General features: G+C 41.1%; 1 protein-coding gene across 2 annotated transcripts in view; it reads right to left on the reverse strand.

The window, feature by feature from the left end:
* Window positions 1-21996, reverse strand: part of LOC109920656 (inorganic pyrophosphatase-like) — a 37071-nt gene extending 15075 nt beyond the window's left edge. The window contains exons 1-5 of one of the 2 annotated variants that reach the window (XM_048619397.1): window positions 21118-21996; window positions 16895-17014; window positions 14766-14852; window positions 10886-11012; window positions 1640-1767 (exon numbers count right to left, since the gene is read on the reverse strand). In XM_048619397.1, the coding sequence (XP_048475354.1) occupies window positions 1640-1767; window positions 10886-11012; window positions 14766-14852; window positions 16895-17014; window positions 21118-21231 (576 nt within the window). In that variant the 5' untranslated portion in view covers window positions 21232-21996. The remainder of the gene's footprint in view (window positions 1-1639; window positions 1768-10885; window positions 11013-14765; window positions 14853-16894; window positions 17015-21117) is intronic. The other variant, XM_048619390.1, reaches the window with a different exon arrangement.
* Between the last annotated feature and the right edge of the window lie 597 nt (window positions 21997-22593).

Consider the following 22593-nt stretch of genomic DNA (forward strand, 5'->3'; position numbering starts at 1 on the left):
GTAACAACACATTCACTTCTCAAGACCTTTTGGTTTTTTATTCCCCCACATTCAGGCATTATTGCAAAGTGTACTTTAGATTTAAAACTTAATAGTTACTTGGGGAATTTAACGCAATTTTCAGATGAGATATCAGAACTTAACATCTTGAAAGACAATGAAAGACTAGGAGACATTCCTAACAATTTCAATTCGGCAGGGCAAGCACCAAGTTAGGCGGACAGGGCGGAGGGGCAAATTATGAGTCAGTTTGGAGTTGGGTTTTAAACAAGAACAAAATGGTATATTTGGGGGAATTAAAAAGATCAGAATTCACATGAAAAACTCCACTGCAGTATATCACTGCACATAATATCAATTCATAGAGCAGAAAAATCATAAATTAACTCAGTTCTGTTAATTCTGCTTTAAGTTTCTCTATTGTGTGTCAGTCGTGCCTCAGTGTATAAAAACCAAAAGAACTGAGGATGCTGTAAATCAGAGACAAAAATAGAAATTGCTGGAAAAGCTCAGCAGGTCTGGCAGCATCTGTGGAGAGAATTCAGAGTTAATGTTTCGGGTCTGAATTGTAGAAGATGCAAATGGCACTGTATCTAGTGTAAAGCATTAAAAGCAAACCCGATCTTTAAATTTTCCATTGAAACCCAATTGGTTTTCTGGCTTCCCATCAGGAACCTTGTATAATTTAAACCAAGTCAATGTGGCTTCCAAGTAACCTGGTTTATATTTTCGGACATCGTCAATGTCTGTGGGTTGTAAGTCAAAAACGTCATTCAGAATAAAAGCAACATTTTCATGATGCATCATAATAATAAGAACATTTGCTTGGCATTCTGTAAGGTTTCATTGTTCAGAACAGTTCTCAGGACGGGTCATTCGACCTGAAACGTAAACTCTGATTTCTCTCCGCAGATGCTGCCAGGCCTGCTGAGCTTTTCCAGCAATTTCTATATTTGTGCCTGTGTGTGACAATCTCACTTCTGAGGCAGAGGTTGTGATTTCAAGTTCCACGCCAAGACTTGGGGATAAAAATCTAAACTGAAACTTCAGTGTCATACTGAGGAAGTGCTGTCTTTCAGATGGGACATTAAACTGAGACTACACCTGGGTCTCTCAGTAGCTTCCAGAGAACCCATTGTGACTCTTCCTCGTCCCACTAACAGGCCGAGTAGACATTGGGCAGCGTTAATAGTAGCATACACAGGAAATCTTCCTGAAAGTTAGTAAAAGAATACATGCATTTTGTTGAAGTAGAACACATTTCTTTTTCTGAGAGCTTGCTGTGTGTAAATTGACTGCTGTTGTTCCTATTTTAAAGCAGTAAACACAACTCCAAAATACTTCATTAGCTGTAAAGGACTAGGACATCTTTAAGTTGTTAAGGTGCTACATAAACACAAGGCTTTCTTCTTTTCAAGGAGCTATAAAAATGTTAATGTCTCTGCAGTGGAATGAATGTCTTATGCAGCAGCACAAAAGTAGTACAGATAAGCATTGTTAACATGGAGATCAAACATTACCAGTGTATCCATCCTAACACCACCAGCTTCCCAGTCAGCACCCCACCTCCATGAAGATTTACATGAATTGTAGAAGATGCAAATGGCACTGTATTTAGTATAAAGCATTAAAAGCATACCCGATCTTTAAATTCTCCATTGAAACCCAATTGGTTTTCTGGCCTGCCATCAGGAACCTTGTATAATTTAAACCAAGTCAATGTGGCTTCCAAGTAACCTGGTTTATATTTTCGGACATCGTCAATGTCTGTGGGTTGTAAGTCAAAAACGTCATTCAGAACAAAAGCAACATTTTCATGATGTATCATAATAATAACATCTACTGAAAAAGACGTTGAAAAAGTCATGTTCAAGAATGTATGAACATGCATGAATTCTTTTCATAAAAAAAAGCCCCATTCCAGATAATATTAAATTGCAGTCACCGACAAAGCAACACCAATGTTGACATGCCAAAGATACGGAGGCCAAATGGTTTTCTCGGAGGGCAGTGCAAACGAGTGCCAAACAAATTTACTTAGCAGCTAGAACTAATCATAAAATCAACAGCAGCTTGCTTGGCATTCTGTAAGGTTTCATTGTTCATCAACAAAATTTGAGAACTCTAGAGACAAAGAAGCACATGTCAATCTCTACAAGTCAGTGCTTGGCCAGACCAGAGACGCAAGAGCGGGAATCCCATGATCTCCACTTCAACAGAATGTACAACTGGAAGAATCTGTGAAGTCACTGCCCTCAGTTTAAAGATATCTTGCCTTCAAATTCTAAAAAATTTACAATCCAGAGTCCTGATTTGACGGTTGGTCACAATTTGTTTAAACAAAAGTAGAGATCACACTTAAAAATTACTTACAAATTGAAATAAGCACACAAATTAATCAGCTATTTACACCCAATACTGAATAGTTTACACTGCACATGCATGTAGTGATTCCCAGTAACAGGGGGAGTGCTCTTGTGGCATAGTGGTGGAATCCCTACCTCTGAGCTAGAAATCCTGGGTTCAAGTCCCACCTACACCAGAAATTCTGAACAGGTTTCTAAAAAAAACTTTACATTGTAAGTACAAGATGATCAGAGGATTAGATAGGGTGGACAGTGGGAGCCTTTTTCCTCGGATGGTGATGGCTAGCACGAGGGGACATAGCTTTAAATTGAGAGGTGATAGATATAGGACAGATGTCAGAGGTAGGTTCATTACTCAGAGAGTAGTAAGGGCGTGGAATGCCCTGCCTGCAAAAATAGTAGACTCGCCCACTTTAAGGGCATTTAAATGGTCATTGGATAAACATATGGATGATAATGGAATAGTTTAGGTTAGATGGGCTTCAGATTGGTTTCACAGGTCGGCGCAACATCGAGGGCCGAAGGGCCTGTACTGCGCTGTAACGTTCTATGTTCTATGTTCTATGTACAAATGGGCCAATCATCATGTTGCACGTGCTTACTGCAACATACAGTGGACCTTCTTTTAGAGGGAGATGGAGCATCCAACGTTTGTGGTCTGTATTACTGAACTCAATAATTAAACTCACATACCAGTATGTCTGCTAACCTGAGAAATCCTACATGTCAGTAGATTAAATGTAATTGGCATTATGAATTGGAATGGTTTCATTGGCCCTATGTCACCTCCAGGTCAGAACACTCCTGTTAGATTTCTTTTCTCTTTTTCTGTAGAATAACACAGACTTTACAGCATAGAAACAGTGTCAATCTTTTTACTTCATACAAGCCCTCTCTCTTGACTTTGGTTCCCTAGGACCACGGGCTGCATTTTATGGCTCCACCACTGAGCATGTTTTCGGCAGGGGAGCATGTAAAGCGTGAAGGAGGATTAACTCACCACCTTTCTTGCCTAACCCTGACCCAGTCCACTTAATATTTAGGTCAGGCAGGTGCCAAAAACAGCAGCCTGACTACCATTTTCAAAAAAGCACCAACAGGCAACTTCTTGAAACAAACTGACCAATTATGTTGCCCATGCCATAATGTGGTTTGCAAAGAAACTGAGAAGGTGGAGGCACCAACATTCCCTCCTAAGCTGCGCAGTCGCTGCCTGCTCACCTTTCTCCTTAGTCGTACTGATCTGGTTTTGTATCATTGTCATAAACCTTTGTTTTGCATTTTTACAACTGCTTCTACATCACTATATTGTAATGTGCAGAAGTATGCAACTTAGGTACTCTATAAATTGAACAGAATTGCCTTCCACTTGAATTCTACTTTTCCAGAAATTAACTGTTGTACTTTGTTTTAACTTTGTTGCTCATTTATGTTACTACGATTTGTGTATATGTATCCCTTGATTCCCACAGGTGCACACAGGAACAGAAATTAATTTAAAAAACGGATAGATACATGGATGGGCGCAACGATATAAGGTATGTTGGGAGCGAGAAACAGGGATGACACTTGGCTGAGGCATTTTAAGAGTTAAAGTATATTAAATGTAAGTTTCATTCTGAACTTCACAGACCTAGAAGAGACAATAGAAGTCATTTATTTACTCAAGTAACATAATGATAATGGATGTAAAGTAGAAACTCTAAAGCTGCAGAGAAATAATTGCAGCAAACATGAACTTATTTGCTGTTTGAAGGGACACGATCATTGAACATAGACACAGTAGGAACTTGATTAGCCTTACAATGGAAAGTATTTATTCCAACTGGGGTCTGGGCGAGCTTTCTAATGAGATGGCTATGCTGTAATTATCTCATACAGTTCATAGCCATGTGACAAATTGTATTTCTGAGTAACAAGCATAACTGTGAAGAGTATAATTATGACTAAACCTTCATTTGTTGAACAGTCTCTATATAACCTTAGATGTTCTGGTACAACTGGTACACTGCTTTTGCCTTCTTTAGACCTCTGTCTCCATGTCAAATGTTGTTTAAATCGCTACAAGAATGCATATGTATGTTTGTCCAATTTAGACTATTTTCTAAGTGGTAGATCCTTATTCCTCCTCTCAAATATAGCACCTCATACTTAGTTGTTCTGCCATTTCCATACCAGTTCTGACAGTTTGTTGATATTTTGGCCTGGCCTAGATTTTCACCATGGCAGACAGCCTTTTCACAGAGGCGGGAATGGGGAAAGATCATGTTTTTCACATGCGTAGTTCCTAGATGTAGCTAGCTATTTAATGCATCAACTATCTCCACTCAAATCAGATTTTTGTAGCTCCAGAGCATGAAATCCGAAGTATGCAGTGTACATCTAATAAAAAAAAAGTGTCTAACTTATGTCCATTTCTTTGGATAGCCAAGCTATTCTTTTGGAAAGGCAAGGTACTCCTTTGGATATGATCCTGGGACAGCTTTGGGGAGGTAAGGTGCCCTTTAGGATTGTTAAAAGTAGGCATGAGTGTGCGTATAAAGTGCATAATATTATTAATTGATAAGCTTATTGAAAAAGTCAACAGAGTTGTCAAAAACAACTGTTAAGAGAACACACTAAAAGTGTTAAGTGCACCTGTCATAAATAACCACCAAAGGGAACTGTCAGGGCATTTAAAATAACTGCCCTTTAAATCTTAAAAGAAACATATCTGGAGTGTCTAAAATCATTGTTTACTATTTGCCCATGTGTTGATATAATCCTGAGGTCGTCAATTACTGAATTATTGCTGAGTGACTAATTTTACAACATCTATTATTATGGTAGGATGTCTGCCATTTCAGTTTGGTTGTCAACTCCAAATGTTGAAGCTTTTTGAAGTGGGACGATGAATGTCAATGCTTGCTATTATAAAGGATTCTGTACTTGAATTAAACATTTGTTCTGATAAGATTTTATGTAGTTGAAGGAAGTGATATATGAGTTATTATGAATGACAGTACTTTTCAATATTGGAAAGGTTGCCACAGGCACTTGGGCCTTGATGTATGTCATTAGGTTGGGTCTGGGGACTTCTAGGATCTGTGTTCCTGGCTTTAAAAATTGCTATCCACCTGCCCTACTTTTAGTCCAGAGGTGCATAGGTTTGGTTGGATTGGATGTCTTTTGGTCTTATTCATTCATGGGATGAGGGCGTCACTGGCTAGGCAGCATTTATTGCCCATCCCTAATCGCCCGGAGGGCAGTTCAGAGTCAACCAGATTGCTGTGGGTCTGGAGTCACATGTAGGCCAGACCAGGTAAGGATGGCAGTTTCTTTCCCTAAAGGACATTAGTGAATCAGATGGGTTTTTCCGACAATCAACAATGGATTCACAGTCATCATTAGACTCTTAATACCAGATATTTCATTGAATTTAAATTCCACCATCTGTCATGGGTCCTCAGAACATTATCTGGGTCTCTGGATTAACAGTCCAGCAATAATACCACTAGGCCATCGCCTCCCCCTGTCTAGCTGGAGAAGCACACATTTTGAAGGGATAAGAACTAGTAATAGTAAGTTGTGGACAGTGCTTTCCAAACCTTTTCCCAGTGAGACTACAATGAGAACAGGACCAGTTACAGTAAGAACACTGCTGTTATAGCTGATCCCGAGCTCCATGGCCACAGCTGTTGTCTCATAGCTCACAACTCCAAAAATTCAGATTGTAATCCCATTTATGGTCCCTAACCCCACTTTGGGAAGCCCTGGTTCAGGCATAGTCTCTGGCTGCAACAATTTCATTTGAATTTATCTTCCTTTTCTCAACCACAGCACAAGATTCATCAAAATAACCCCATTCATCTCAGCTGACATTGCTCTAAGACTTCATACTGTCACATGAACCACCAGATGACGACTCAAATAAAAGCAAGATATTGCAAATGCTAGAGACTTGAAATTAAAACAGTAATTACTGGAGAAACTCAGCAGGTCTGGCAGCAGCTGTGGAGAGAGAAACACAGGGAGAAATCTTGTCATAGTTTGACAAAGTGTCAGTTTCGACAAGTTTGCCTGAGGGTTTCTGTCTGTGATACCTAGTGAGTTTTCTTACAACATTTTACCAAACTTGTCTCATTAGCTATCTACCATGCCTTTACTACACACATCTTCAATATGAATCAGAATTGTAGAATCCCTACAGTGTGGAAACAGGCCCTTCAACCCAACAAGTCCACACTGACCCTCAGAGCATCCCACCCAGACCCATGCCCCTATAACCCACCTAATCTACACATCCCTGAACACTACAGGCAATTTAGCAAGGCCAATCCACCTAACCTGCACACCTTTGGACTGTGGGACGAAACTGGAGCACCCGGAGGAAACCCATGCAGACACGGGGAGAATGTGCAAACTCCACACAGACAGTAACCCAAGGGTGGAATCGAACCCGGGTCCCTGGTGCTGTGTAGCAGCAGTGCTAACCACTGAGCCACCGTGCCGCCCCAAATGCTAATCTTGTCTAATGCTAGCCTGATTCAAACACTCATTGGAGCTGTAAGAACTTGCCAGCGCCTGGATATCCTGGGATTCCTGCCAGTGGTGCTATGTTTAAAAGGTCAGCGTACACCCAGACAAGCAATCGGTCCAGAGCTGCTCTGCACTGTTCCCAACATTTGCTGCGGATGTGGCAGACATGGGAAACTTTGTAAGCAGGTCCCTTGAAGTTCTGGTGGATGAGGTGGGCTGACGGATATCAGACCATAGCTGCCTTGTCCCAAGTTGTCATGCAGGTCTGTCTAGTCTCTGCCATCTGGAAGAATGCATCGCACTCTCCATTGTGCCAGCAAAATACTATCTGCTATCTCACACCCACTTCCCATCAGGGTTCACACTCTACCACTCTCACAGCTGCATGCAACTTCTTCCCTCACTTTCTGTCACCTCGATCCCTCACACCATTAAGACTGCATGCCCACTGGGCTGCTTACTCAGTCCCTCAAAATAGTTCACCACATTTCATCCACCTGCACCAACACTAACAGTTGTGCCTGACACTTTCATCTTCCTAACTGTGGCTCTCTCTCACTTTCCAGGAGTAAGCAGCCCACAAAATGAAAGAAGGAGCCAAGACAAGTGGTGGTCTGCCTAACATTCAGCACGCCACTGTGTACAATGAGAGTATCTTTACCCTGACCATCCCGAGTAGATGCCTGACCTCTGTAATGTTATTAGCAGCTGTCCTTGACTTACTGCACTGGGAACCTCTAGGTGAATAGTGTCTCCTTTGACTTGACCGAGGACTACTGACAACCATGACAAGCTTTCTGGCTTTGTGTCTGCCCGAGACAATACAGACAGTGAGCCTGGAAGTGCTGGCGGAGGGAGGCAAAGGGCAAAATAGGAATGCTGTGGGAATCCAGGTAGTCTAAAAGTGAGTGAGCATTGACAGGGCAGGTGAGCAGTCCAGAGATGTGCCCCTGTCCCTGTATGGAAATTGTCCTTGCAGTACCATTTCAAATGAGAGGTGCCAATACATCCTGAAGTGCAGTACAAAAGTGCATCAGAGATGAACCATGCTGATGCAGGGAGGCTGTCACATCTCAAATGCCAGTGTCTGAGGTGCGGGGCATATGCAACCAGTTACCATTGCCCCAGATGTTATTGGGAGGTGCCCATCATGACAGTACAGAGGAGCAAGCAGCGAGCTGAAGCCACCATGTCCCCAATCCAATTTTCACATCAGGAACTGTTGATCATTAGCTTTGGGTGATAGAATAGGGAATTGCGTTTTAATGAGGCAAGAACTGGAGTTCATGAGGCTGACAACAAGGAATAATTCCCCTTCATAGCTGCTTGCTAGCCAGAATCTCATCTTGATTGCTAGAACTCTGTTTGAAAATGCAACAAATTACTCCCAACATTTTGCCCACATGACTCTCCCAAATATCCTTCCAAAGCCAAGTCATTCAGGCTCCCATTGGATCCACTCAGGTTTAATGTTTCGTGACCAATGTGACTGCTCTTTGCAACTAAATCGTACAGAATTCAAAGTATTATTTCTGTTTCTCTCCCTATAGATGCTCCAGACCAGCTGAGTTTTTCCAGAACTTTGTTTTTATTATAGATGATGGCACTTCAAGATGAGAAAACATTTAGTGCTCAGATAGAATGTGGTAAATGACTGAAAAATCCTGACTCAGCAATTAAACACAATTGTATAACCATTACAACCTAATACTTATTGTGAAGACACTTAACACAATCAACTTCATTTTCCTAATTTATTGAGAGTCTACCATCTTATTTAGTGATAATATCCTTGTCTCTAGATCTGGTTTCAAGCCCTTGCTGAAACACTAGAAGGGCATACTTTAACCCAATGATCTAGATGTAACATCGAAGAAGTCCAAAGTTGCCATCTTTTGGATGAGACAGTGCACTGAGCTCCTCTTCATTAATTCAAATGGACATAAACAGTCTCAATGATGTTATTCCAACAGAAGTAGGGATATTATTTTGTTCCCTATATGATACTTATCCCTCAACAACAACGAAATAAAACTCGATGATTTTCCTCACTTATGCGTTGGACCTTTGAGTGTAAATTGGTAGCTGAATTTGTTTACAACTGCAATCTGAAAGCAAACGGTCAGCTGTGGGACGCTGAGATATCCTGAGATTTGAAAGGCAGCAAAGTTGCTATAGTCCTACGGGACCCGAGGGCTGCTGTCTCATTGGAGAGAGACGAATGGTGGTGGTTTAACCTGAGAGACAGTACATCTCAGGTGAAGGGAGAGATTGAGAAGGACAGTCCTTCATAGTAACCTCAATCGGTGTGGGAACTGAACCCATGCTGTCAGCGTCACTGTGCCGGCCCACCAACCACTGAGCTAACCAACTCCCTGAAAGGGAGCATATAAATGCCAGCTCTTTCTTTCATTATTTGTACTTCAAGTGTGAATTCCTGATTTTAGTGCTTCATACTGGAAGAAATAAACAGACGTGTTCAGGCCAAATGTAATCCTCACTTCAATCAGTCTTGGAAAGAAGAATTACCACGGTTGCAATTACAAGTCTCACATCATTCAGCCAGTACAGCCTTTGAAAACCAGCTGTGGTTAGCGACAGCTGAACACACACTAACCATGTGTACTACACAACACTTGTATCACATTCCCAGGATACTTATACAGACTTCTTTGTGCAGCTCGCACTGAAAACAAATGAGGTACACACCACAATCTAAAGGCTTGATGAATGTTGGCCCCAGTCCTCAAGTATCAGGATACGATGACATATGGAAGAGGTTGAAAGGAGCAAAAGGCTTCCTGAAAACCATTTTATATTTGTACAGTTTCGTTGTTATTACTTCAATCATTCTCCGTGATTTAAAGTTTAATGTTGCAGTTGCATAATGCAGTTACATTTACAGTGACAGTCCTAAGGAACAGTATCAAAATCACTATTTCAGATTGCATTTTTTTACTCTTTAGTGAGAATGAAAAAAATAAATATTTGTGATCAATTGTAAATATGTGTAGTCTTAAAGTCTCAAAAGACTACAGGGGCCAAATCAGTACTAGCTTATTGTGGTAAATTCAAATAGGTTTGCCTATAAAGTGAAAGGACAGATCACTCTTTTCATACAGACTCTCTCTTCAGAATACCAAGTTGGCTTTGTGTTTTAGTATTCAATTATGAGAAGGAAAGAATACCCTGCCACTTATTTTTAAGAATGCTCCACCTTTATTGACAGCATTTCTTGATTTAACTGAGAACTTAGTTACAAGGAGAAACCATCATGTTTACCACTCTCAGCTCTGTTCTGGCCAATACGTGATTAAAAGACCTTAATCATATTGTTCCAGCAATAAGTTAAGTGTAATTCTTCTTATTTCTTAAACTGAAGACTGAAATTTCACTGCAGCCTAAGGCAGAATGGCTATCATCTTAGGTTTCTGACAAGTATGGAAAATCATTACCGGATGTATGAGTTCCTGAACTAAGATGCAAACGCTTGGAGATTTTGTTTGCTTGATAGAAATTCCACAGTCTCTCCATGAGGGATGCACACAAATTACTCCAGGCCAGACAGTCTATCTGCAGGACATGGCACTCACAGAACCCCCAAATGTGTGAAATCTGCTGCTCAGACATGTAAATTTCCCAATACACTACCAGCTTGGGCCACACCCATTCATTAGGATTTAACCTTATAGCATTAGCCAAATTCCAGCCCTCAGTGACAGAGCAATCTGTCCTGCAGTCATTAGTGAGCCAGGCTGGCTAGTTAATCATTGACAGCGCATTGCAGTACTGCAAACCTATCTGATTTGTCTTGTAGATTACATATAATTGCATTAGCATATCATTCCTTCGAAATTTCTATTACCAGGAGTGTCAGTTTGGAATCATCTGCCCATCTCCTCAATCCTCCCACAAAACGAAAGAGGGACATTGGTTGTTGAAACCGAGTAGATCAATCCAAAGCTTGGAAGCAACAAACATTGTACACTAGTAATGTTTACCATTAAACTTTTGTGCTTCAGGGTCTTCAAGGTTGATAGCAATGATTTTCCAGTCCATTTCTCCTTCATCGATAAGAGCCAAAGCTCCCAAGACTTTTACTTGAATAACATCACCACAAGAGCACACCTGGTAGAAATACAAGTAGAATGCACAAGTATTAAAATTCACAAACACAAATATAATGATAATGCACTGTAACTTCGACCACTCTGAGGATGGTGTGACTGTATTGTTGTAAATTTACAGTTTATCATTAATTCTGTTCACCGGTTCAATTCTCAGTTCATAAATCTACTGGGTAACTCATAACTTACAAAAATTGAGGAAAATCACATCTTGAATCACAACCAACAGCAAAGTATTAAATGTTTCCTGTTCAATTCTTGGGCTCACTACAAATGACCTAGGAATTGGTCACAACCTAAGAGAAACTGCATACTTATGATTGCCAAGTGCAAAGTGTAAATCATATAGGCAAATATATATTGTACTACTGCATATTATTAATGCTCCATAGCCCACTGCAAAGCATACTTCTTTTAAAAAATCAGCTGAATTAAAATGTCACTTAAACAGTATTCCTCTCTATCCAGAGTGTGGATTTCCTCATTTACCAGTTAACTGTTCAACCCACTGTAATTTTAATCTTTCGGACACAGGAACAGAAGGAGGCCATTCAGACTGTCGAGCCTGCCTTGCAATTCAATGTGATCTTGGTTGACTGAATGCTTCAATGCCTTTTACCTACCCCAACTCCATAATTCTGCATGCCACTGGCATAAACGTACCCAAAGACTAACCCTCTACGGCCCTCTGTGGTAAAGAATTCCAAAAGTCCACAGCCCTCAGTGTAAAATAAATTCTCCTAATCTCAGAACATTTAAATTGTGCCCCCTGGTTCTAGACTCCCCAGCCAAAGGAACCATCTTAGCTGTTTCTACCCCGTCTATTTCTTTAAGTATTTTGTAATTTTCAATGAATCCCCTCTTATTCTTCAAAATACTACAGAACACAAGCCCAGATTGCCCAATCTCTCTTGACAGGACTGTTCTCCCATTTTGAGAATAAGAGTGGTGAACCATTATTGTCCTCCCTTGATGGCAATAATATATCTCCCGTGATGAGGAGACCAAAACTGCACACATTACTTCAGCTGTGGTCTAATGAAGGTTTTACAATCTTCCTACCCATGCTAACTTCCTTCAACTCTTCAATCTCCCTAGTCACTAACTCTAAGAGACTTCTCATACCTTTGTCAGTCAAAACAGACACTAAGTAATTATTTAGCTTCTCTGCTATTTCTTTATTCACCACTATAAATACTCCTGACTCTCTCTGTACTGAACACACATTTGTTTTAGCCAAATGTTTCCTTTTTACATATTTAAAGGAGACTTTTACAGCTCATTTTTTATGCTTTTTTCTAGATTGCATTCATATTCTATTCTCCATTTCCTTATCAGTTTCTTGGTCCTTCTTTGCTGTACTATTAAAAACCTCCCAATCCTCACAATTACTGCTAATTCTGGCAACATTATAGGCCTTTTCTTTAAATTTTATACAATCATAAACTTCCATTGTTACGCAAGGTTGACTGATCTTTTTTAAGTTTTTGCACCTTGACAGAATAGATAGTTCCTCTAAGTAATGTAATAGTTCTTTAAAGACTATAATTCGCTTATGTATGGTCATGCTTTTTAATATATTTTCCAAATATATCTCAGGCAATTTGTGCCTCATGCCTTCATAACTTCCTTTTCCAAATTTAACACCTGTACTTTAGATTGAACAACCTCACTTCCAAACATAATGTTCTATCTTACAGATGCCTCGCCTCTCCTTTATTTCCCCGTCCCTCTGGTCCGATATCACTGTAAGGTTTCATCAATATTGCTCTTCGAAGGCTTGAGCCATCTTTCAGTCCACTCAACAGTTTGAGCGAGGGATCAAATACATTCTGCTATATATTCTTTCATAACTTGGATTCTATAACAATCAGGAAGTATACTCAAACACTTTGATGAAAGCGGCAGGTCACAGTGCCTTTCACAAAGTAAATCAGTACTAACACAAAGACATGCAAGTGCGTCAACAGATATCAAATGCCATACCTTCAATACTTCAGTAATTTAGGCACCAGCTTGAACTTAATGGTAGCAAGCTCAATTCTGTATCAAAAGGTTGAGATTTAAGTCTCACTTCAGAGATTTGAGCACATGGTCCAGGCGATCACTTCAGTTCTGAGGGGGGCTGTCTTTTGGATGAAAATTTTGATTAAACTGAGGCCCATTAGCCCCCTCAAGTGGACATAAAAGATGTCACAGCACTATTCAGAGGAGCGGGAGATCTGACAAACTTTTGTCCGTCAACCAACATCACTGAAATAGATCATTTGGTGACTATCACTTTGTTATTTGTGGGGCCCTGCTCTGTGTAAATTTGGCTGCTGCAGTTCCTATTGACTATAGCATTAACGGTATTTCAAATGTAACTAATTAGCTGTCAAATACTTTTAGATATCCTGAAATTCTGAAAGGCACAAAATAATTGGAAGTCTTTTTTTGTACAGATATTCCCTTATGACTCTACAGAGCTTTTAAACACAAACCTTTAAGAGGACTTTGCAAAAGAGGATTTGATCAGTTACAAGTGGTTTAATAACGTAGCCTCTTTTGCAGCTTCCAGCATTGGCTCAGAGGAGACTCAACTCCTAGCAATAGAAAGCATGTGGCCTAAGGAGAAGAAAAGAAAAAAACAAAGGAGATGCAAATCCCCTTTTATAAATCTACTCAAGAAAAATACTTTTCTCCAATCTCTTTACTAACTTTTGCAAATAGACATAATTTATAGGATTATCCACTACTGAATATTGTTTAGGGAAGTGTAGCTGCTCCTGCATAATCCCTAAATGTGTGACTGCAATGAGAGTCTAGTTATGACTTCATCTCCAATGACTGAACGCCAGCATTTCAAACATAAAACGTGGCCTGATTAAAGTAATTCATTTACTGATTAGTGGCACACTGTCCTGTGCAGTGCGTGATGCAAATTTTGCCAGTTACACAACACAATGCTGCATCTGTTTCTTTGTAAGGCTAGCTAAGCATTAATCCCCTTCCAGGTCTTGCTTACCCTGTCTCAATTTCCGGCTTGAATTTCCCTAAAATTCTCCCTTTAATTTTCAGTATGAAACTTTAAGTGTTGTTTTCAAATAAGCTTTCGCTGTATCTCTATATGATTATTCCCTGCCTACCATGAGAGACATATGCTTTCAGACTCATTTCCAAAGGAAATATCTCCTAAAAATGATGTGAAAAATTTACATTTATAAAGCACCTTTCAGAGGCTTATGATGTCCCAAAGTATTTGACAACAAGAAAAACTCTTGATGCGTGGTCCCTGTTATAATGGAAGAAATGTGACAGCCACATTTTCAAGCTTTAAATCCTCACAGAAATCAATGGGGTAAATAACTGGATAATTTGTTTAAGTGATGTTGGTTGAAGGTTACATAATGATCAGGATACCGGGGCAATTTCTTTGTTCTGCTTCAATATACCGCTATGGGATTTTTTTTTACACCAGCCTGAAGAGTACACGTTGCATCACTAATTCTCATGCAAAAGATGGCATAGTCAAACGCTGCACTCCTTTAACACTGCACTTAAATGTCAGCCTGGATTATGTTTCCTGCAGTGGAACTTGAACCTCCAACCTTCTAACATAGAGGAGAGATAGCTTCTATTGAGCTAACTAATCAGTGAAATTGTCTAATCATTTTTCACCCAGTTGCATATTAAATCCATTAGAATACAGGGCCAGAATGATTCCAGGAAATTAGTTGTGGTTATATAACAAATTTGTTTTGAAAAAACTAACCCTTGATCCAATGTCACAGACATCGATTGGATCATTATCACCACCACAGCCTGTACAGGGATCCTCGTAACAGGGATCTTCCCAAGTCTGCTGGGACAGTAAAACACATTTGAATGTTAAAGATTGAAACCAAACACAGTTCTGTTCCAAGAGCATATTCCACGCTCGAGTACAACTCTAGTTTTGCGTTAATAGAATAACCTGATGGATTCACAGAATGCAAAACATCACTGGATATCCGAGGATGACATATAATGAATTAGGTTATTAAATACCCTTTACTACTCAACACTTTGTTTTCATACTCTTACTCCAAAAAACTGGTTTGAGTTTTGTATTGCTTACTTTCCCTTTTTCAATCGGATTTTGTAATTATTTACATCATTGTCTGAAATTTCAGTTAGGCACGACAAAATCTCTGATGGATCCAAAGACATGGAAAGATGCTTGATGTGCTTCCAGGGCACAGAAAACTACTTCTTTCTGTAAGACGTGGCATAAAAGTAGAGTGGCTCAAACAGAATAGTCAATTAAAAGCAAAGTCCTGAAGAAGGGTCACAGGACTCAAAGTACTGCGTTTTCTCACCACAGATACTGTCAGACCTGCTAAGTTTCGCCAGTGATTTCTGCTTTTGGGTGTTTCATGAAATTCCCTATATTTGGCATGATTGTGTAACACTCTTTCCAGTGCAAATGTTTGAAACAACTGTAACTTAAAGAGAAAGGTCAGTCACTCTCATTGTTACATTCTCTGTGCAGTGATTCCAAGAGCCCTTCGCTCATCATTTATGCCTTAATACACTGCCTGCCTCTCCAGTTCCTGCAATTCCATTGTTCCCAGATCTTTGCTAAACTTACTTTGCTCGATACTATTCCTCTCATTTTCAGGGAAAAGTAATTTTGGATTCACAGTGCCAGTGACAACAACCAATCTCTTTTTGATAAATAAAAGAACATATATTTGTGTACTCATTGGTGGTCTAAGAATTCGATCGATATTTAGCAGTAACAAAATAAAGCATGGATAAGGAACCAAAAAAAGTGCCTCTTCTTCTAAAGTGTTAAAATATTCAAATACAAGGTGCATACACAGAAGAGAAGATGGCTAATACAGTGGGGCAAAAAAAACTGGACCACCATTTTTGTTTTGCTTCTTCTTCATTCCTTAACGATACATTATCCTCCATATAATCTTTAGAAATGAAAAACCAACATCCACACTGAGGAAATTGTTAAATCCATCAGGAGTTTCATACTCTCGCGTGTCCCACATTGATGCACATTCATTGTACCACTTTGCACAGTAAATCAGTCAGAGTTCTGAGTTCTCTTTCAATAAGGACATTTTGCAGAATTAGAGTAGGTTTACACAGCAATTAGAATAACTGTCAAACTGAAATAATATTTAAACCATAGAATTCCTACATGGAAATAACAGCAGCAGGAAATCTGCAATTGTTTTGCCTTTAGTTGAGGGGAGCATGTATCGATTACAACAAAATTAACTCAAAACAGCCCAAAGTTCAAACCTGGCCCTTTCCTGCCTGCATAGTTTAGTATCACACTAGCTGCAGCATTTATTGTACAGATCTCCATAGATGCTCCCCTCAACTAAAGGGAAAAGAATTGCAGATTTCCTGCTCCTACTATTTCCACGGCTGATAATGTAAATTCATGCATGGTGATCTTGTCTTCACAATAATCCATGAACCTTTTCTAGCCCTAAATGGGGCGGCAAGGTGGCTCAGTGATTAGCACTGCTGCCTCACAGCACCAGGGACCTGGGTTTGATTCCATCCTCGGGCAACTGACCGCGCTGAGTTTGCATATTCTCCCCGTGTCTGCGTGGGTTTCAGCCAGGTGCTCTGGTTTCCTCCCACAGCCCAAAGATATGCAGGTTTGGTGACTGCCGATAGCATCCAAGGATGTGCAGTTTAGGTGGGTTAGCCATGGTAAATTCAGGGTTACAGGGATAGGGTAGAGAGGTGAGTCTGGGTGGGATGTTCTTTGGAGGGTCAGTGTGAACTTGATGGGCCAAATGGCCTGTAGGGATTCTACGGTTTAGATGTTATTTCAGTTTGACAAGTTAGTAAGTGAGGAGCAGTTTACACATTTTCACCATTCTTAACCTGTGGTAATGCTCCATAGTTCCAGATATAACCCTTGTAAGGAAAGATATTTGCTACGTAACGCATTTTATCCTTTTTCACATCTTGCTTGATTGGGTTCAGAGGAACATTTGTAGCAATCTAGAAAAGATAAAACAATGTTACAACTACATAATGAAAAATGTTCCTGGGAACTTAAAAAGTACTTTTAATGTCTTCCTACCTGCCTGCTCAGATGGATGGACATAAAAGATACAAGATCCCAAAAAATTCAAAGAACAAATAGTTCTCCCATCGACCTGGCTAACAGGCATCACTTATAAACTAATCATATGCTTTCCTTTCATTGCTGTTTGTAGAATGCTGAATACACAAATTGGTCAATGCATTTATCTACATAATGACAATGGATACACATCAGAATTACATCACTGGTTGTGAAGAAATTTGGAGCTTCTTAGAGCCAGAGTCATACAGCATGGAAACAGGTCCTTTGGTCCAACTAGTCCATACCAACCATGCTCCCAAACTAAACAAGTCCCACCTGCCTGCGTTTGACCCATATCCCTCCAAACCTTTCCTACTCATGTACTTGTCCAAATGTCTTTCAAACATGGTAACTATACCTGCATCCACCATTTCATGTGGTGGTTCATTTCACCCATGAACCATTCTCTGTTAAAAAAAGTTGCCCCTCATGTCCTCTTTCAATCTTTCTCCTCTTACCTTAAAAATATGCCCCCTAGTTTTGAACTCCTCCATGTTTGGGAAAAGATCTTTGGTACTCACCTTATCTATACCCCTCATGATTTTTATAAACTTCTGTAAGGTCACCCTTCAACCTCTAACACTTCAATGAAAGAAGTCCCAGCCTACCCAGCCTACTTTCATAACTCAAATCCTCCAGTTCCAGCAACATCCTGGTAAATCTTTTTCTGAACCTTCTCCAGTTTCATAATATCCTTCCTATAACAGGGTGACCAGATCTGCACACAATACTCCAGAAGTGGCCTCACCAATATCCTGTACAACCTCAACATGACGTCCCAACTCCTACACTCAAGAGTCTGAACAATGAAGGCAAGCATGCTAAATGCCTTCTTAACCCAAACCTCAAATTCACCTCGACCATCTCCGATACCACCCTCTCCTTCCTGGACCTCTCCGTCTCCAGCTCCATCTCTAGTGCGCCTTGAAACTGACATCTATTTCAAGCCCACTGACTCCCACAGCTACCTGGACCACACCTCCTCTCACCCACCCTCCTGCAAGAAGAATACAATCCCCTACTCCCAATTCCTCCGCCATGTCTGCTGTAGAGATGGGGCATTCCACACCCAAACAACCCAGATGTCCTCCTATTTCAAGGACCGTAACATCCCCTCTCCGGTGATTGAAAATAACTTCAACCTCATCTCTTGCTTTTCCCACACTTTTGCCCTCACATCCCCTCCCCCAACAAAAATAAAGACAGAATCCCCCTTGTCCTCACATATCACCCCACAAACCTCCGTAGCCAACATATCATTTTCCGCCACTTTGGCCACCTAAAATCTGACCCCACAACCAAAGAGATATTTCCCTCCCCATCCTAAGCTGCCTTTCGTAGGGACTGCTCCCTCTGCAACTCCCTTGTCCGCTCCACACTCCCCACTAGCCCCACCACCCCTGGCACCTATCCCTGCAACCGCAAGAAGTGCTACATCTGCCCCTACACCACCCCCCTCACCTCCATTCATGGCCCAGAACAAACCTTTCATATCAGACAGGGGATCACCTGCACATCCGTCAACTTGGTCTACTGTATCCGCTGCTCCTGATGTGGCCTCCTCTACACCACTGAGTCCAAGCGTAGACTGGGAGACTGTTTCATAGAACATCTGCGCTCTGTACGCAACAAACGACAACACCTTCTGGTCAACAACCATTTTAACTCCCCCTCCCACTCCCTGGGCGACATGTCCATCCTGGGCTTCCTCCAGTGTCACAATGACACCACCCGCGAACTACAGGAGTAACACCTCATATTCTGCCTTGGGAGCTTACAACCCGATGGCCTAAACACGGAATTCATCAGTTTTAAAATCTCCCTACACCCTGGCCTCATCGCACTTCCAACTCTCCCTCCTTGACCTGACACAACCTGTCCATGTTCTTTCCCACCTATCCGCCCCACCCATTCCACTGACCAATCCCCATCACTCCCTACCTGCATTCACTTATCACCATCCCACCGACCTTCCCCAGCCCCATCTCCCCCTCTCTATCTATTTCCCAGCTCCCTTCCCCCTGTCCATTTCTGAAGAAGGGTCCCGATCCGAAACACCAACTTTCCTGCTCCTCTGATGCTGCCTGGCCTGCTGTGTTCCTCCAGTTCCATACTGCGCTGTCTCTGGCTCCAGCATTTGCAGTTCTTGCTATCGCTTCTTAGCCACCCTGTCTGCCTGTGACGCACATTTCAAAGAATTATGTACCTGAACCCCTAGGTCTCTCTGTTCTACAACACTACGCAGCCCTGTGATTAATTGCATAAGTCCTACCTTTTTTTGTTTTGCCAAAATGCAATAATCTCGCATTTATCAAAATTAAACTCCATCTGTCACTCCTCAGCCCACTGATCCAATCGATTAAGAAGTCTTTGCAATCTTAGATAAACTTCTACATTGTCCACTATATCACCGATTTTGATGTTATCCACAAATTTACTAACCATGCCTCCTATATTTTCATCCAAATCATTTATATAAGTGAAAACAAAAGGGGAACCAGTATCGATTCCTGTAGAATACCAATGGTCACAGGCCTCCAGTTGAAAAAACAACCCTCCACCACCAGCCTCTGTCTCCGACCATCAAGCTATTTTGTATCCAATTGGCAAGTTCACGCTCAATCCTACATGATCTAACTTTACTAATTCGTCTACCATGTAGAACCTTGTCAAAGGCTTTACTAAAGTCCAAGTAAACAACATCTACTGCTCTGCCCTCACTAATCTTTATCAAGGTGAAAAGGAAAATAGAGAAAAAAAGAGAAAAAAAAAGAGAAAAAATGAAAAACTAGAGAAAATGGAAAAAAAGAGAAGACAAAGGAAATAAAGAGAAATAAAGTAAATTTAGGAATAAAAAGATATGAAAATTTCTACATAAATGCAAGTTTTTAAAAAGACATTTGGATAGGAAAGGTTTAGAGAGAAATGGACCAAATGCAGGTAAGTGGGACTCGTTTAATTTGGTAAACATGGTCAGCATGGACCAGTTGGACCGAAGGGTCTGTTTCCATGTTGTATGACTCGATAAGTTCTTTATTTCTGATGAACCTTTATAAAACTTTTCTAACTACTCAAATAAAATGTTGCCATCTACTGGTGGAGATGCCAACACAACTGCTTTAGCTCCCTTGCTTAGCATCCACCCTCATCATCAGTACCTGCTGCCGAAAGTCACATTACATTAGGGTAGGGTTTGAAGTATCTGGTCGCCGGAGGGATTGTCAAGTCCAGCAGGAATTGTGTATCGAGTTTGGTGGGATCAGATATCAGGGGTAGGTGTTGTTGGGGGAATGGATAATAACTAGCCAGGAGTTAGAGTAAGTATTTGATCCTCTGACTTTCCCTGGGTACTATGAGACTTCAGTGAAGCTGAACTTACCAAATTCTCTGACTTTAAGGGACTTTTCTGGAGGTCATCAGTTGCAAGGGAAATTACCCATCAGCAAATTCAATTTCACGGGTAATTTCCTTGTAGTTAGGGCATAAGGGATTCTGCATGATCCTGATGTGCAATTATGTTGCAAATATCTGCCCATTGGAAAATCTGGATTAGGGAGTTGCCTTCATTTTTTTTTTAAGTAAAATTGCCTCCCAATCTATCCAGAATATGAGAGAGACAGGACAAACCTGTTTTGTACAACAAATTATCATTTGAAATGCATTGTCTTGAAAGGGTGTTGGCAGCAGATTCAACAGTGACGTTCAAAGGACAATTAGATAAATATTTGAAAAATAAATATTTGCAAGGCTATGGGGAAAGAGCATGAAATGGAACAAACATCTCCCGATGGGTCAAGTCGACGCTGTTACTTTGAAAGATTCTAAGGTCCCATTCTTTTCTACCTACCAGCAATTTCTTTCTAAATCCTCCAAGTTGGCAAGATGAACATCAGATTCTGTTGAATCATCAACTACTCTGCATTATTGATATAAGAATTACTTACTTTAGTAAAACCTCTGTACCATTAGAACTCACCTCCATTTTTGCATTGGTCCAACGAGGCACCTCTACAACCATATTAAACAAGGCCTGTAAAAGACTGCAACATCTGAGCAACATCAATACATAATTATCATTCACATTGTACATCTAATGCCATAATTCAAAGCTGTAATTTAGATAATAATCAGACGTTGGTGATTCAGCGTGCATGTGCGTGGTCCAACAGCCTTGCATAATGATTTGTATCTTATGAATGAATACCTGTAATTATCTCCGATAAAGCCACATAGGAACGAATAGTGTATCTGATTAAGAGGTAAGGGGTGAGGGAATGAGGAGTAAGGGTGAGGAGAATGGAACTGGAGAGAAGAGAGGGAGGGAGAGTGGTGCATTGGAGGAAAGAGATACGAGATACGAGAAAGAGATAGGAAGAGGGGGGCATGGGGAGGGTGAATGAGGAGATAGGAGCATGTGGACAGGTGGAGAGGGGAGGTGCAGGAAGGATGGGGAAAAACGGGTGGAGGAAAAGTGAAGTGTGAGGTGGGAGCAAGAGGGGCGTGCGGGGAAGGAAGTGCGAGGTGGGAGAGAGGGGTGAGAGAGAGAGGCAAGAGAGGGGTGAGAGAGAGGACCGAGGGGGGAAAGAGTGGGATGAGGGGAGAGAGGCAGCAAAGACAGAGAACAGCAAGGGGGGTGACAGAGTGGTGAGGGGAAAGAGTTGGTCAAGGGGGGGAAAGATGGTTGTTAAAGTAGGTAATGAAGTGCAAGTGGGGGATTCAAAGAGGTGCCTGGGGCAAAAGGCCTATGCCAATATTTACAAAATGCTGAACTGCATTTTTTAAATTCACTTTTGGGATGCAGGCGTCTCTGGCTCGCCGGCATTTACTGCCTGTCCCTAGTTGCCCCTGAGGTAGTGGCACTGGTGAGCTGCCTTCTTGAACATGTGAGCAGTCCATGTGCTGTACGATGGCCCACAATGCCCTTAAGGGAGTTGCAGCATTTTGACCCAGCAACAGCGAAGGAACAGTACTATATTTCCAAGTCAGGATGGTAAGTGGCTTGGAGAGGTGATAGTGTTCCCATGTATCTGCTGCCCTTGTCCTTCTAGATGGAAGGGTTGTGTGTTTGGCAGGTGCTGTCTGAGGATCTTTGGGGAATTTCTGCAGTGCATATTGGAGATAGTACACACTGCTGCTACTGAGCGTTGGTGGAGGAGGGAGTGGGTGCTCATGGATGTGGTGCCAATCAAGTGGACTGCTTCGTCCTGATGTTACCAAGGTTCTTGAGCGCTTTTGCAGCTGTATCCATCCAGGGAAGTGGGAAGTATTCATCACAATCTTGACTTATGCTTTGTAGATGGCGGACAGGCTTTGGGGAGTCAGGAGGGGAGTTACTCACTGCAGTATTCCTAACATGTGACCTGTTACTGTAGTCACTACATTTATGTGGAGAGTGCAGTTATTGGAGATGGTTATTGGCTGGCATTTGTGTGGTGGAAATGGTACTTACATT

This window comes from Rhincodon typus, chromosome 3, assembly GCF_021869965.1.
Source record: "Rhincodon typus isolate 14 chromosome 3, sRhiTyp1.1, whole genome shotgun sequence".
NCBI classification, from domain to species: domain Eukaryota; kingdom Metazoa; phylum Chordata; class Chondrichthyes; order Orectolobiformes; family Rhincodontidae; genus Rhincodon; species Rhincodon typus.